Source organism: Oncorhynchus gorbuscha, unplaced genomic scaffold (assembly GCF_021184085.1).
Source record: "Oncorhynchus gorbuscha isolate QuinsamMale2020 ecotype Even-year unplaced genomic scaffold, OgorEven_v1.0 Un_scaffold_879, whole genome shotgun sequence".
Taxonomy (NCBI): domain Eukaryota; kingdom Metazoa; phylum Chordata; class Actinopteri; order Salmoniformes; family Salmonidae; genus Oncorhynchus; species Oncorhynchus gorbuscha.
This window is the reverse complement of record NW_025745861.1, coordinates 266,802-282,750: the sequence shown is the minus strand read 5'-3', so window position 1 is coordinate 282,750 and position 15,949 is coordinate 266,802. Positions and strand designations below refer to the sequence as shown.

The 15,949-nt window shown below is 46.2% G+C and overlaps 1 protein-coding gene across 1 annotated transcript in view; it reads left to right on the top strand.

Moving 5' to 3' along the window:
* Window positions 1–709: 709 nt before the first annotated feature.
* LOC124020698 (oxysterol-binding protein-related protein 3-like) overlaps window positions 710–15,949 on the top strand; it is a 94,228-nt gene continuing 78,988 nt past the window's right edge. Inside the window, exons 1-2 of the mRNA XM_046335946.1 lie at window positions 710–1,058; window positions 1,203–1,258. Of these exons, the coding sequence (XP_046191902.1) occupies window positions 710–1,058; window positions 1,203–1,258 (405 nt within the window). The remainder of the gene's footprint in view (window positions 1,059–1,202; window positions 1,259–15,949) is intronic.

The window sequence follows — 15,949 nt, the reverse complement described above, 5'->3', positions numbered from 1 at the left end:
ACAGACACACAGACACACACACACACTGTGAAGCTCATCTACTGATACACACAAAGACAGTAGTCTATTTTTCACCTTAGTTGCCAGTCATGTGTGATGAGGATATTTATTCACCACCATCCTGTATGATCAAGCGGTAATTATTGCACATTAATATTTGTTTCTATTTTACTTCACACAAGTGTCTGTTCATCACACTGTACGTACGTTGATGAATGTTGACAGTCCATACTGTTGGACCATGACTCACCAGCACAGTGAATCACAGGTTGTCCCAAATGGGCCCCTATTCTCTTTTGACCCTCTGGTCAAACATAGTGAACAATTTGGAGAATAGGGCTCCATTTGGGACACAGACGCAGCTAAAAGGAAGCACTCTGTCAGAACAACATCTCTCGCCAGAGTGGTTGTGGGTTCCCAGTGAGACTAAGGAGCCAAAGCTTTTAGGACTTCAGTTCTCCCTTCATCTGATATGTGAACTCTCTTTCAACAGTGACCTTTTTAAAAACTTTTTTGCATTTGAATTTGGTATGTACAATAGTTATTAGCTAAATTGTGTCAATTAAATGTTCCTAAAGATCAATAACATCCCTGCCTCTCCCCCTCCAATCCCTCTTCTCTCTCTCTCTCTCTCTCTCTCTCTTCTCTCTCTCTCTCTCTCTCTCTCTCTCTCTCTCTCTCTCTCTCTCTCTCTCTCACTCAGTGAGGGATGTTCCAGATGGACAAGGGTTGCAGTGCCTCACTGACCCAGAGAAGCCCAAGTCCCAAGGAGAGAGGATCCTCAAATCCCAGGGAGACGGACTGCAGGGACAGGGAGACGGCCTGCAGGGACAGGGAGACGGACTTCAGGGGCAGGGAGACGGACTTCAGGGGCAGGGAGACGGACTGCAGGACAGGGAGACGGACTGCAGGGACAGGGGAGACGGACTGCAGGGGCAGGGAGACGGACTGCAGGACAGGGAGACGGACTGCAGGGGCAGGGAGACGGACTGCAGGGACAGGGAGACGGCCTGCAGGACAGGGAGACGGACTGCAGGACAGGGAGACGGACTGCAGGGGCAGGAGACGGACTGCAGGACAGGGAGACGGACTGCAGGGACAGGGAGACGGACTGCAGGGACAGGGAGACGGACTGCAGGGACAGGGAGACGGCCTGCAGGGAGATGGGCTCAGAGGAGAGAAGTTCAGCCATGTCTCACAAGATCTCTTCCCCTCACACAGCAACAGCAGCTCCTCCTCCAAACACGACAGCCGACAGGTAACACCGACCACACACACACACACACTCATTAATGTCACAGCTATTCCCAGTCAGGAAGAGAACATAATGAATGTCTCTGTTTGGAAAATGAAACCCATCGTTTCCAGAACGCCTTGCCCTCAGCGACGGTTCACCGTTTTCAATATTCAGGACCACAAAAGAGACGCTGTAAATATATTGTTAATGCAAACCATTAAAAGGATACCAGTCATACATAAGACTGTACAGTCATGAGTATTTGATGCTTGATGCTGCAGGATTCCCACTAACTATGTGTTGTTGTTGTCAGGTGGTCAGATGATGAGCCCAGTCACACAGGGTTCTATTCAGTTCGTATCGCTGAAGTTCAGCTACAGCGGGATTGAAATGTAAATGTTCTGCGTTAGCGGACACTGTATTCACGTCTCAATCTGAAATGACCTTTACATCTCCATCACGTGATCTGTAACGCTTCAGGGATCCAGACTGAATAGAGACTACAGTGTAGTAAGCTGTTGAATTACCGTACTACATACCTCCTCCCTTAAAGACTTTCCTCCCTTATATAGCCCTCCCTCCCTTAAAGACGTCCTTCTCCCTTATAGCCCTCCCTCCCTTAAAGACTTCCTCCCTCCCTTATAGAGCCCTCCCTCCCTTAAAGACTTCCCTCCCTTATAGAGCCCTCCCTCCCTTAAAGACTTCCCTCCCTTATATAGCCCTCCCTCCCTTAAAGACTTCCCTCCCTTATAGAGCCCTCCTCCCTAAAGACTTCCCTCCCTTTATATAGCCCTCCCTCCCTTAAAGACTTCCCTCTCTCCCTTAAAGAGCCCTCCTCCCCTTAAAGACCTCCTCCTCCCTTAAAGAGCCCTCCCTCCCAAAGACCTCCTTCTTCCCCTTAAAGACCTCCCTCCCCCTTGAAGACCTCCCTCACTCCCTTAAAGTGCCCTATCTCCTTAAAGACCTCCCTCCCAAAGACCTCTCTCACCCCTTAAAGACCTCCCTCTTAAAGACCTCCCTCCCTCTTTAAAGAGCTCCCTACCCCCTCCCTACCTCCCTCCTTTAAAGACCTCGGTCCCTTAAAGACCTCCCTCCCTCCCTTAAAGAGCCCTCCCTCCCTTAAAGATCTCCCTCCCCTTAAAGACCTCCCTCCCTCCCTAAAGACCTCCCTCCCTCCCTTAAAGAGCCCTCCCCCTTAAAGATCTCCTCCCAAAGACCTCCTCCCTCCCTTAAAGACCTCCCTCCCTCCCTTAAAGAGCCCCCCCTCTTAAAGAGACCTCCCTCCCCTAAAGAACAACTTCTCATTTAAAAACAACTTATGTGGTATCAGTATTTGTCAGAAACGTTTATTCTGCTGTCAGAATTGAACTACTATAGGATCATTTTTGTCATAAAGTCAGTCTAGTCCAAAATGTAGTTTTTTTAATTGAGTATGTCACAACGTAAATGAAGGTTGGGTTTATTTCAATCTTGACCACATGCCTGGACCACATGCCACAGCTGGCAGCACACAAGGTGCAGCTGCACGCGACCCGATTGTAATGCTTGTGGTAAATGTGGTTTCACTTTGGATATCCCCAATGGAGCTAGTTAGGGACCATTGGTATAATACACAATGTACTGTACATGTGTGTGAGTGTTATCTCTCTCACTGAGGTTAACACATTGACCTGGATATATGATTATAATCTCTAATCTCATCATCTGGCCGTATTATCAAGATCATTACTCTGTCCCTCCCTCCCTCCCCGACCCGTCTGTCCAGCCGTCAGCTCTGTGAATATTGTGTAGCGGATTAGATTAGTTATTACAGGAAAGGTAGAGTCTATTTACTGAGGTAGTTACTACAGGAAAGGTAGAGTCTATTTACTGAGGTAGTTACTACAGGAAAGGTAGAGTCTATTTACTGAGGTAGTTACTACATGAAAGGTAGAGTCTATTTACTGAGGTAGTTACTACAGGAAAGGTAGAGTCTATTTACTGAGGTAGTTACTACAGGAAAGGTAGAGTATATTTACTGAGGTAGTTACTACAGGAAAGGTAGAGTCTATTTACTGAGGTAGTTACTACAGGAAAGGTAGAGTCTATTTACTGAGATAGTTACTACATGAAAGGTAGAGTCTATTTACTGAGGTAGTTACTACAGGAAAGGTAGAGTCTATTTACTGAGGTAGTTACTACAGGAAAGGTAGAGTCTATTTACTGAGGTAGTTATTACAGGAAAGGTAGAGTCTATTTACTGAGGTAGTTACTACATGAAAGGTAGAGTCTATTTACTGAGGTAGTTACTACAGGAAAGGTAGAGTCTATTTACTGAGGTAGTTACTACAGGAAAGGTGTGTGTGTCTCTCTCTCTCTCTCTCTTCCTCATCTGTCTCTCTCTTCCTCATCTCTCACTCTCTTCCTCATATGTCTCTCTCTCTCTCGCTCTCGCTCTCTCATTCTCTCTCTCTCTCTCTCTCTCTCTCTCTCTCTCTCTCTCTCTCTCTCTCTCTCTCTCTCTCCTCTCGCTGTCTCATGTCTCATGTCTCATCTCTCTCTCGCTCTCTCTTCCTCATCTCTCTCTCTCTTACAGAGGTCACCTCCCCTCCTGACATTCTGACTGGTCTCTGTGGGAAACGGAACAGTCTGTTTATAAAACACTATTGTTTACTGGCTAGTCAGTTTATATTTTCTTAGTTCCAAATGGCATCCTATTTCCTAGTAGTGTACTAGATTTGACCAGATACCTATGGGCCCTGGTGAAAAGTAGTGCATTATATAGGGAATAGGATGCCATTTGGGACACAGATATTATATAAAAAATAATATTCTAACCTTGTTGTGTTTACAGGACAGTTGGTAGATTGTAGAGGGGCTGTGTGTAACCTTGTTGTGTGTTTACAGGACAGTTGGTAGATTGTAGAGGGGCTGTGTGTAACCTTGTTGTGTGTTTACAGGACAGTTGGTAGATTGTAGGGGGCTGTGTGTAACCTTGTTGTGTTTACAGGACAGTTGGTAGATTGTAGAGGGGCTGTGTGTAACCTTGTGTGGACAGTTGGTCTGTGTGTACAGGACAGTTGGTAGATTGTAGAGGGGCTGTGTGTAACCTTGTTGTGTCTACAGGACAGTTGGTAGATTGTAGAGGGGCTGTGTGTAACCTTGTTGTGTGTTTACAGGACAGTTGGTAGATTGTAGAGGGGCTGTGTGTAACCTTGTTGTGTCTACAGGACAGTTGGTAGATTGTAGAGGGGCTGTGTGTAACCTTGTTGTGTGTTTACAGGACAGTTGGTAGATTGTAGAGGGGCTGTGTGTAACCTTGTTGTGTGTTTACAACCTTGGACAGTTGGTAGATTGTAGAGGGGCTGTGTGTAACCTTGTTGTGTCTACAGGACAGTTGGTAGATTGTAGAGGGGCTGTGTGTAACCTTGTTGTGTGTTACAGGACAGTTGGTAGATTGTAGAGGGGCTGTGTGTAACCTTGTTGTGTCTACAGGACAGTTGGTAGATTGTAGAGGGGCTGTGTGTAACCTTGTTGTGTCTACAGGACAGTTGGTAGATTGTAGAGGGTCTACAGGACTGTGTGTAACCTTGTTGTGTGTTTACAGGACAGTTGGTAGATTGTAGAGGGGCTGTGTGTAACCTTGTTGTGTCTACAGGACAGTTGGTAGATTGTAGAGGGGCTTGTTGTGTAACAGGACAGTTGGTTGTGTGTTTAACAGGACAGTTGGTAGATTGTAGAGGGGCTGTGTGTAACCTTGTTGTGTCTACAGGACAGTTGGTAGATTGTAGAGGGGCTGTGTGTAACCTTGTTGTGTGTTTACAGGACAGTTGGTAGATTGTAGAGGGGCTGTGTGTAACCTTGTTGTGTCTACAGGACAGTTGGTAGATTGTAGAGGGGCTGTGTGAACCTTGTTGTGTGTTTACAACCTTGGACAGGACAGTTGGTAGATTGTAGAGGGGCTGTGTGTAACCTTGTTGTGTCTACAGGACAGTTGGTAGATTGTAGAGGGGCTGTGTGTAACCTTGTTGTGTCTACAGGACAGTTGGTAGATTGTAGAGGGGCTGTGTGTAACCTTGTTGTGTCTACAGGACAGTTGGTAGATTGTAGAGGGGCTGTGTGTAACCTTGTTGTGTGTTTACAGGACAGTTGGTAGATTGTAGAGGGGCTGTGTGTAACCTTGTTGTGTCTACAGGACAGTTGGTAGATTGTAGAGGGGCTGTGTGTAACCTTGTTGTGTCTACAGGACAGTTGGTAGATTGTAGAGGGGCTGTGTGTAACCTTGTTGTGTGTTTACAGGACAGTTGGTAGATTGTAGAGGGGCTGTGTGTAACCTTGTTGTGTCTACAGGACAGTTGGTAGATTGTAGAGGGGCTGTGTGTAACCTTGTTGTGTCTACAGGACAGTTGGTAGATTGTAGAGGGGCTGTGTGTAACCTTGTTGTGTTTACAGGACAGTTGGTAGATTGTAGAGGGGCTGTGTGTAACCTTGTTGTGTCTACAGGACAGTTGGTAGATTGTAGAGGGGACTTGGTGTGTAACCTTGTTGTGTGTTTACAGGACAGTTGGTAGATTGTAGAGGGGCTGTGTGTAACCTTGTTGTGTCTACAGGACAGTTGGTAGATTGTAGAGGGGCTGTGTGTAACCTTGTTGTGTGTTTACAGGACAGTTGGTAGATTGTAGAGGGGCTGTGTGTAACCTTGTTGTGTGTTTACAGGACAGTTGGTAGATTGTAAGGGGCTTGTGTGTAACCTTGTTGTGTCTACAGGACAGTTGGTAGATTGTAGAGGGGCTGTGTGTAACCTTGTTGTGTGTTTACAGGACAGTTGGTAGATTGTAGAGGGGCTGTGTGTAACCTTGTTGTGTCTACAGGACAGTTGGTAGATTGTAGAGGGGCTGTGTGAACCTTGTTGTGTGTCTACAGGACAGTTGGGAGATTGTAGAGGGGCTGTGTGTAACCTTGTTGTGTCTACAGGACAGTTGGTAGATTGTAGAGGGGCTGTGTGTAACCTTGTTGTGTCTACAGGACAGTTGGTACAGGACAGTTGGTGTTTACAGGACAGTTGGTAGATTGTAGAGGCTGTGTGTAACCTTGTTGTGTCTACAGGACAGTTGGTAGATTGTAGAGGGGCTGTGTGTAACCTTGTTGTGTGTTTACAGGACAGTTGGTAGATTGTAGAGGGGCTGTGTGTAACCTTGTTGTGTGTTTACAGGACAGTTGGTAGATTGTAGAGGGGCTGTGTGTAACCTTGTTGTGTCTACAGGACAGTTGGTAGATTGTAGAGGGGCTGTGTGTAACCTTGTTGTGTGTTTACAGGACAGTTGGTAGATTGTAGAGGGGCTGTGTGTAACCTTGTTGTGTCTACAGGACAGTTGGTAGATTGTAGAGGGGCTGTGTGAACCTTGTTGTGTGTCTACAGGACAGTTGGGAGATTGTAGAGGGGCTGTGTGTAACCTTGTTGTGTCTACAGGACAGTTGGTAGATTGTAGAGGGGCTGTGTGAACCTTGTTGTGTGTTTACAGGACAGTTGGTAGATTGTAGAGGGGCTGTGTGTAACCTTGTTGTGTCTTTACAGGACAGTTGGTAGATTGTAGAGGGGCTGTGTGTAACCTTGTTGTGTTTACAGGACAGTTGGTAGATTGTAGAGGGGCTGTGTGTAACCTTGTTGTGTCAGTTGGTAGATTGTAGAGGGGCTGTGTGTAACCTTGTTGTGTCTTTACAGGACAGTTGGTAGATTGTAGAGGGGCTGTGTGTAACCTTGTTGTGTGTTTACAGGACAGTTGGTAGATTGTAGAGGGGCTGTGTGTAACCTTGTTGTGTGTTTACAGGACAGTTGGTAGATTGTAGAGGGGCTGTGTGTAACCTTGTTGTGTGTTTACAGGACAGTTGGTAGATTGTAGAGGGGCTGTGTGTAACCTTGTTGTGTCTACAGGACAGTTGGTAGATTGTAGAGGGGCTGTGTGTAACCTTGTTGTGTGTGTTGTACAGGACCTTGTTGTGTGTTTACAGGACAGAGATTGTAGAGGGGCTGTGTGTAACCTTGTTGTGTCTACAGGACAGTTGGTAGATTGTAGAGGGGCTGTGTGAACCTTGTTGTGTGTTTACAGGACAGTTGGTAGATTGTAGAGGGGCTGTGTGTAACCTTGTTGTGTCTACAGGACAGTTGGTAGATTGTAGAGGGGCTGTGTGAACCTTGTTGTGTGTTTACAGGACAGTTGGTAGATTGTAGAGGGGCTGTGTGTAACCTTGTTGTGTGTCTACAGGACAGTTGGTAGATTGTAGAGGGGCTGTGTGTAACCTTGTTGTGTGTTTACAGGACAGTTGGTAGATTGTAGAGGGGACTGTGTGTAACCTTGTTGTGTCTACAGGACAGTTGGTAGATTGTAGAGGGGCTGTGTGTAACCTTGTTGTGTGTTTACAGGACAGTTGGTAGATTGTAGAGGGGCTGTGTGTAACCTTGTTGTGTCTACAGGACAGTTGGTAGATTGTAGAGGGGCTGTGTGTAACCTTGTTGTGTTTAACAGTTTAGATTGTAGAGGGGCTGTGTGTAACCTTGTTGTGTCTACAGGACAGTTGGTAGATTGTAGAGGGGCTGTGTGTAACCTTGTTGTGTTTACAGGACAGTTGGTAGATTGTAGAGGGGCTGTGTGTAACCTTGTTGTGTCTTTACAGGACAGTTGGTAGATTGTAGAGGGGCTGTGTGTAACCTTGTTGTGTGTTTACAGGACAGTTGGTAGATTGTAGAGGGGCTGTGTGTAACCTTGTTGTGTGTTTACAGGACAGTTGGTAGATTGTAGAGGGGCTGTGTGTAACCTTGTTGTGTGTTTACAGGACAGTTGGTAGATTGTAGAGGGGCTGTGTGTAACCTTGTTGTGTCTACAGGACAGTTGGTAGATTGTAGAGGGGCTGTGTGTAACCTTGTTGTGTCTACAGGACAGTTGGTAGATTGTAGAGGGGCTGTGTGTAACCTTGTTGTGTGTTTACAGGACAGTTGGTAGATTGTAGAGGGGCTGTGTGTAACCTTGTTGTGTGTTTACAGGACAGTTGGTAGATTGTAGAGGGGCTGTGTGTAACCTTGTTGTGTGTTGGTAGATTGTAGAGGGGCAGGACAGGACAGTTGGTAGATTGTAGAGGGGCTGTGTGTAACCTTGTTGTGTCTACAGGACAGTTGGTAGATTGTAGAGGGGCTGTGTGTAACCTTGTTGTGTGTTTACAGGACAGTTGGTAGGACAGTTGGTAGATTGTAGAGGGGCTGTGTGTAACCTTGTTGTGTCTACAGGACAGTTGGTAGATTGTAGAGGGGCTGTGTGTAACCTTGTTGTGTGTTTACAGGACAGTTGGTAGATTGTAGAGGGGCTGTGTGTAACCTTGTTGTGTGTTTACAGGACAGTTGGTAGATTGTAGAGGGGCTGTGTGTAACCTTGTTGTGTGTTTACAGGACAGTTGGTAGATTGTAGAGGGGCTGTGTGTAACCTTGTTGTGTGTTTACAGGACAGTTGGTAGATTGTAGAGGGGCTGTGTGTAACCTTGTTGTGTCTACAGGACAGTTGGTAGATTGTAGAGGGGCTGTGTGAACCTTGTTGTGTGTCTACAGGACAGTTGGGAGATTGTAGAGGGGCTGTGTGTAACCTTGTTGTGTCTACAGGACAGTTGGTAGATTGTAGAGGGGCTGTGTGAACCTTGTTGTGTGTTTACAGGACAGTTGGTAGATTGTAGAGGGGCTGTGTGTAACCTTGTTGTGTCTACAGGACAGTTGGTAGATTGTAGAGGGGCTGTGTGTAACCTTGTTGTGTGTTTACAGGACAGTTGGTAGATTGTAGAGGGGCTGTGTGTAACCTTGTTGTGTGTTTACAGGACAGTTGGTAGATTGTAGAGGGGCTGTGTGTAACCTTGTTGTGTGTTTACAGGACAGTTGGTAGATTGTAGAGGGGCTGTGTGTAACCTTGTTGTGTGTTTACAGGACAGTTGGTAGATTGTAGAGGGGCTGTGTGTAACCTTGTTGTGTCTACAGGACAGTTGGTAGATTGTAGAGGGGCTGTGTGTAACCTTGTTGTGTGTTTACAGGACAGTTGGTAGATTGTAGAGGGGCTGTGTGTAACCTTGTTGTGTCTACCTTGTTGTGTGTTTACAGGACAGTTGGTAGATTGTAGAGGGGCTGTGTGAACCTTGTTGTGTGTTTACAGGACAGTTGGTAGATTGTAGAGGGGCTGTGTGTAACCTTGTTGTGTCTACAGGACAGTTGGTAGATTGTAGAGGGGCTGTGTGAACCTTGTTGTGTGTTTACAGGACAGTTGGTAGATTGTAGAGGGGCTGTGTGTAACCTTGTTGTGTCTACAGGACAGTTGGTAGATTGTAGAGGGGCTGTGTGTAACCTTGTTGTGTGTTTACAGGACAGTTGGTAGATTGTAGAGGGGCTGTGTGTAACCTTGTTGTGTGTTTACAGGACAGTTGGTAGATTGTAGAGGGGCTGTGTGTAACCTTGTTGTGTCTACAGGACAGTTGGTAGATTGTAGAGGGGCTGTGTGTAACCTTGTTGTGTCTACAGGACAGTTGGTAGATTGTAGAGGGGCTGTGTGTAACCTTGTTGTGTGTTTACAGGACAGTTGGTAGATTGTAGAGGGGCTGTGTGTAACCTTGTTGTGTCTACAGGACAGTTGGTAGATTGTAGAGGGGCTGTGTGTAACCTTGTTGTGTGTTTACAGGACAGTTGGTAGATTGTAGAGGGGCTGTGTGTAACCTTGTTGTGTGTTTACAGGACAGTTGGTAGATTGTAGAGGGGCTGTGTGTAACCTGTGTGTGTTTAACCTTGTTGTGTGTAACCTTACAGGACAGTTGGTAGATTGTAGAGGGGCTGTGTGTAACCTTGTTGTGTGTTTACAGGACAGTTGGTAGATTGTAGAGGGGCTGTGTGTAACCTTGTTGTGTGTTTACAGGACAGTTGGTAGATTGTAGAGGGGCTGTGTGTAACCTTGTTGTGTCTACAGGACAGTTGGTAGATTGTAGAGGGGCTGTGTGTAACCTTGTTGTGTGTTTACAGGACAGTTGGTAGATTGTAGAGGGGCTGTGTGTAACCTTGTTGTGTCTACAGGACAGTTGGTAGATTGTAGAGGGGCTGTGTGTAACCTTGTTGTGTGTTTACAGGACAGTTGGTAGATTGTAGAGGGGCTGTGTGTAACCTTGTTGTGTGTTTACAGGACAGTTGGTAGATTGTAGAGGGGCTGTGTGTAACCTTGTTGTGTCTACAGGACAGTTGGTAGATTGTAGAGGGGCTGTGTGTAACCTTGTTGTGTGTTTACAGGACAGTTGGTAGATTGTAGAGGGGCTGTGTGTAACAGGTTGTGTCTACAGGACAGTTGGTAGATTGTAGAGGGGCTGTGTGTAACCTTGTTGTGTGTTTACAGGACAGTTGGTAGATTGTAGAGGGGCTGTGTGTAACCTTGTTGTGTCTACAGGACAGTTGGTAGATTGTAGAGGGGCTGTGTGTAACCTTGTTGTGTGTTTACAGGACAGTTGGTAGATTGTAGAGGGGCTGTGTGTAACCTTGTTGTGTGTACAGGACAGTTGGTAGATTGTAGAGGGGCTGTGTGTAACCTTGTTGTGTGTTTACAGGACAGTTGGTAGATTGTAGAGGGGCTGTGTGTAACCTTGTTGTGTGTTTACAGGACAGTTGGTAGATTGTAGAGGGGCTGTGTGTAACCTTGTTGTGTCTACAGGACAGTTGGTAGATTGTAGAGGGGCTGTGTGTAACCTTGTTGTGTGTTTACAGGACAGTTGGTAGATTGTAGAGGGGCTGTGTGTAACCTTGTTGTGTCTACAGGACAGTTGGTAGATTGTAGAGGGGCTGTGTGTAACCTTGTTGTGTGTTTACAGGACAGTTGGTAGATTGTAGAGGGGCTGTGTGTAACCTTGTTGTGTCTACAGGACAGTTGGTAGATTGTAGAGGGGCTGTGTGTAACCTTGTTGTGTGTTTACAGGACAGTTGGTAGATTGTAGAGGGGCTGTGTGTAACCTTGTTGTGTGTTTAACAGGACACTTGGTAGATTGTAGAGGGGCTGTGTGTAACCTTGTTGTGTCTACAGGACAGTTGGTAGATTGTAGAGGGGCTGTGTGTAACCTTGTTGTGTGTTTACAGGACAGTTGGTAGATTGTAGAGGGGCTGTGTGTAACCTTGTTGTGTCTTTACAGGACAGTTGGTAGATTGTAGAGGGGCTGTGTGTAACCTTGTTGTGTCTACAGGACAGTTGGTAGATTGTAGAGGGGCTGTGTGTAACCTTGTTGTGTCTACAGGACAGTTGGTAGATTGTAACCTTGTTGGGGACTGTGTGTAACCTTGTTGTGTGTGTTACAGGACAGTTGGTAGATTGTAGAGGGGCTGTGTTGTAACCTTGTTGTGTCTACAGGACAGTTGGTAGATTGTAGAGGGGCTGTGTGTAACCTTGTTGTGTGTTTACAGGACAGTTGGTAGATTGTAGAGGGGCTGTGTGTAACCTTGGTGTCTACAGGACTTGGTAGATTGTAGAGGGGCTGTGTGAACCTTGTTGTGTGTTTACAGGACAGTTGGTAGATTGTAGAGGGGCTGTGTGAACCTTGTTGTGTGTCTACAGGACAGTTGGTAGATTGTAGAGGGGCTGTGTGTAACCTTGTTGTGTGTTTACAGGACAGTTGGTAGATTGTAGAGGGGCTGTGTGTAACCTTGTTGTGTCTACAGGACAGTTGGTAGATTGTAGAGGGGCTGTGTGTAACCTTGTTGTGTGTTTACAGGACAGTTGGTAGATTGTAGAGGGGCTGTGTGTAACCTTGTTGTGTGTTTACAGGACAGTTGGTAGATTGTAGAGGGGCTGTGTGTAACCTTGTTGTGTCTACAGGACAGTTGGTAGATTGTAGAGGGGCTGTGTGTAACCTTGTTGTGTCTACAGGACAGTTGGTAGATTGTAGGGGCTGTGTGAACCTTGGGGGATAGTTGGTAGATTGTAGAGGGGCTGTGTGAACAGTTGTTGTGTGTTTACAGGACAGTTGGTAGATTGTAGAGGGGCTGTGTGTAACCTTGTTGTGTCTACAGGACAGTTGGTAGATTGTAGAGGGGCTGTGTGAACCTTGTTGTGTGTTTACAGGACAGTTGGTAGATTGTAGAGGGGCTGTGTGTAACCTTGTTGTGTCTACAGGACAGTTGGTAGATTGTAGAGGGGCTGTGTGTAACCTTGTTGTGTGTTTACAGGACAGTTGGTAGATTGTAGAGGGGCTGTGTGTAACCTTGTTGTGTCTACAGGACAGTTGGTAGATTGTAGAGGGGCTGTGTGTAACCTTGTTGTGTGTTTACAGGACAGTTGGTAGATTGTACAGAGGGGCTGTGTGTAACCTTGTTGTGTGTTTACAGGACAGTTGGTAGATTGTAGAGGGGCTGTGTGTAACCTTGTTGTGTCTACAGGACAGTTGGTAGATTGTAGAGGGGCTGTGTGTAACCTTGTTGTGTGTTTACAGGACAGTTGGTAGATTGTAGAGGGGCTGTGTGTAACCTTGTTGTGTCTACAGGACAGTTGGTAGATTGTAGAGGGGCTGTGTGAACCTTGTTGTGTGTTTACAGGACAGTTGGTAGATTGTAGAGGGGCTGTGTGTAACCTTGTTGTGTCTACAGGACAGTTGGTAGATTGTAGAGGGGCTGTGTGTAACCTTGTTGTGTGTTTACAGGACAGTTGGTAGATTGTAGAGGGGCTGTGTGTAACCTTGTTGTGTCTACAGGACAGTTGGTAGATTGTAGAGGGGCTGTGTGTAACCTTGTTGTGTGTTTACAGGACAGTTGGTAGATTGTAGAGGGGCTGTGTGTAACCTTGTTGTGTGTTTACAGGTGTCTACAGGACAGTGGTAGATTGTAGAGGGGCTGTGTGTAACCTTGTTGTGTCTACAGGACAGTTGGTAGATTGTAGAGGGGCTGTGTGTAACCTTGTTGTGTCTACAGGACAGTTGGTAGATTGTAGAGGGGCTGTGTGTAACCTTGTTGTGTCTACAGGACAGTTGGTAGATTGTAGAGGGGCTGTGTGTAACCTTGTTGTGTGTTTACAGGACAGTTGGTAGATTGTAGAGGGGCTGTGTGTAACCTTGTTGTGTGTTTACAGGACAGTTGGTAGATTGTAGAGGGGCTGTGTGTAACCTTGTTGTGTGTTTACAGGACAGTTGGTAGATTGTAGAGGGGCTGTGTGTAACCTTGTTGTGTCTACAGGACAGTTGGTAGATTGTAGAGGGGCTGTGTGTAACCTTGTTGTGTGTTTACAGGACAGTTGGTAGATTGTAGAGGGGCTGTGTGTAACCTTGTTGTGTGTTTACAGGACAGTTGGTAGATTGTAGAGGGGCTGTGTGTAACCTTGTTGTGTCTACAGGACAGTTGGTAGATTGTAGAGGGGCTGTGTGTAACCTTGTTGTGTGTTTACAGGACAGTTGGTAGATTGTAGAGGGGCTGTGTGTAACCTTGTTGTGTCTTTACAGGACAGTTGGTAGATTGTAGAGGGGCTGTGTGTAACCTTGTTGTGTGTTTACAGGACAGTTGGTAGATTGTAGAGGGGCTGTGTGTAACCTTGTTGTGTCTACAGGACAGTTGGTAGATTGTAGAGGGGCTGTGTGTAACCTTGTTGTGTGTTTACAGGACAGTTGGTAGATTGTAGAGGGGCTGTGTGTAACCTTGTTGTGTCTACAGGACAGTTGGTAGATTGTAGAGGGGCTGTGTGTAACCTTGTTGTGTGTTTACAGGACAGTTGGTAGATTGTAGAGGGGCTGTGTGTAACCTTGTTGTGTGTTTACAGGACAGTTGGTAGATTGTAGAGGGGCTGTGTGTAACCTTGTTGTGTGTTTACAGGACAGTTGGTAGATTGTAGAGGGGCTGTGTGTAACCTTGTTGTGTGTTTACAGGACAGTTGGTAGATTGTAGAGGGGCTGTGTGTAACCTTGTTGTGTGTTTACAGGACAGTTGGTAGATTGTAGAGGGGCTGTGTGTAACCTTGTTGTGTGTTTACAGGACACTTGGTAGATTGTAGAGGGGCTGTGTGTAACCTTGTTGTGTCTACAGGACAGTTGGTAGATTGTAGAGGGGCTGTGTGTAACCTTGTTGTGTGTTTACAGGACAGTTGGTAGATTGTAGAGGGGCTGTGTGTAACCTTGTTGTGTCTACAGGACAGTTGGTAGATTGTAGAGGGGCTGTGTGTAACCTTGTTGTGTGTTTACAGGACAGTTGGTAGATTGTAGAGGGGCTGTGTGTAACCTTGTTGTGTCTACAGGACAGTTGGTAGATTGTAGAGGGGCTGTGTGAACCTTGTTGTGTGTTTACAGGACAGTTGGTAGATTGTAGAGGGGCTGTGTGTAACCTTGTTGTGTGTTTACAGGACAGTTGGTAGATTGTATGTGTAACCTTGTTGTGTGGGACTTGGTGATTGTAGAGGGGCTGTGTGTAACCTTGTTGTGTCTACAGGACAGTTGGTAGATTGTAGAGGGGCTGTGTGTAACCTTGTTGTGTGTCTACAGGACAGTTGGTAGATTGTAGAGGGGCTGTGTGTAACCTTGTTGTGTCTACAGGACAGTTGGTAGATTGTAGAGGGGCTGTGTGTAACCTTGTTGTGTGTTTACAGGACAGTTGGTAGATTGTAGAGGGGCTGTGGTTGTGTCTACAGGACAGTTGGTAGATTGTAGAGGGGCTGTGTGTAACCTTGTTGTGTGTTTACAGGACAGTTGGTAGATTGTAGAGGGGCTGTGTGTAACCTTGTTGTGTCTACAGGACAGTTGGTAGATTGTAGAGGGGCTGTGTGTAACCTTGTTGTGTGTTTACAGGACAGTTGGTAGATTGTAGAGGGGCTGTGTGTAACCTTGTTGTGTGTTTACAGGACAGTTGGTAGATTGTAGAGGGGCTGTGTGTAACCTTGTTGTGTGTTTACAGGACAGTTGGTAGATTGTAGAGGGGCTGGTGTGTAACCTTGTTGTGTCTTTACAGGACAGTTGGTAGATTGTAGAGGGGCTGTGTGTAACCTTGTTGTGTGTTTACAGGACAGTTGGTAGATTGTAGAGGGGCTGTGTGTAACCTTGTTGTGTCTACAGGACAGTTGGTAGATTGTAGAGGGGCTGTGTGAACCTTGTTGTGTGTTTACAGGACAGTTGGTAGATTGTAGAGGGGCTGTGTGTAACCTTGTTGTGTCTACAGGACAGTTGGTAGATTGTAGAGGGGCTGTGTGTAACCTTGTTGTGTGTTTACAGGACAGTTGGTAGATTGTAGAGGGGCTGTGTGTAACCTTGTTGTGTGTTTACAGGACAGTTGGTAGATTGTAGAGGGGCTGTGTGTAACCTTGTTGTGTGTTTACAGGACAGTTGGTAGATTGTAGAGGGGCTGTGTGTAACCTTGTTGTGTGTTTACAGGACAGTTGGTAGATTGTAGATTGTAGAGGGCTGTGTGTAACCTTGTTGTGTGTTTACAGGACAGTTGGTAGATTGTAGAGGGGCTGTGTGTAACCTTGTTGTGTGTTTACAGGACAGTTGGTAGATTGTAGAGGGGCTGTGTAACCTTGAGTGTGGGACTTGGTGTTGTAACCCTTGTTGTGTGTTTACAGGACAGTTGGTAGATTGTAGAGGGGCTGTGTGTAACCTTGTTGTGTGTTTACAGGACAGTTGGTAGATTGTAGAGGGGCTGTGTGTAACCTTGTTGTGTCTACAGGACAGTTGGTAGATTGTAGAGGGGCTGTGTGTAACCTTGTTGTGTGTTTA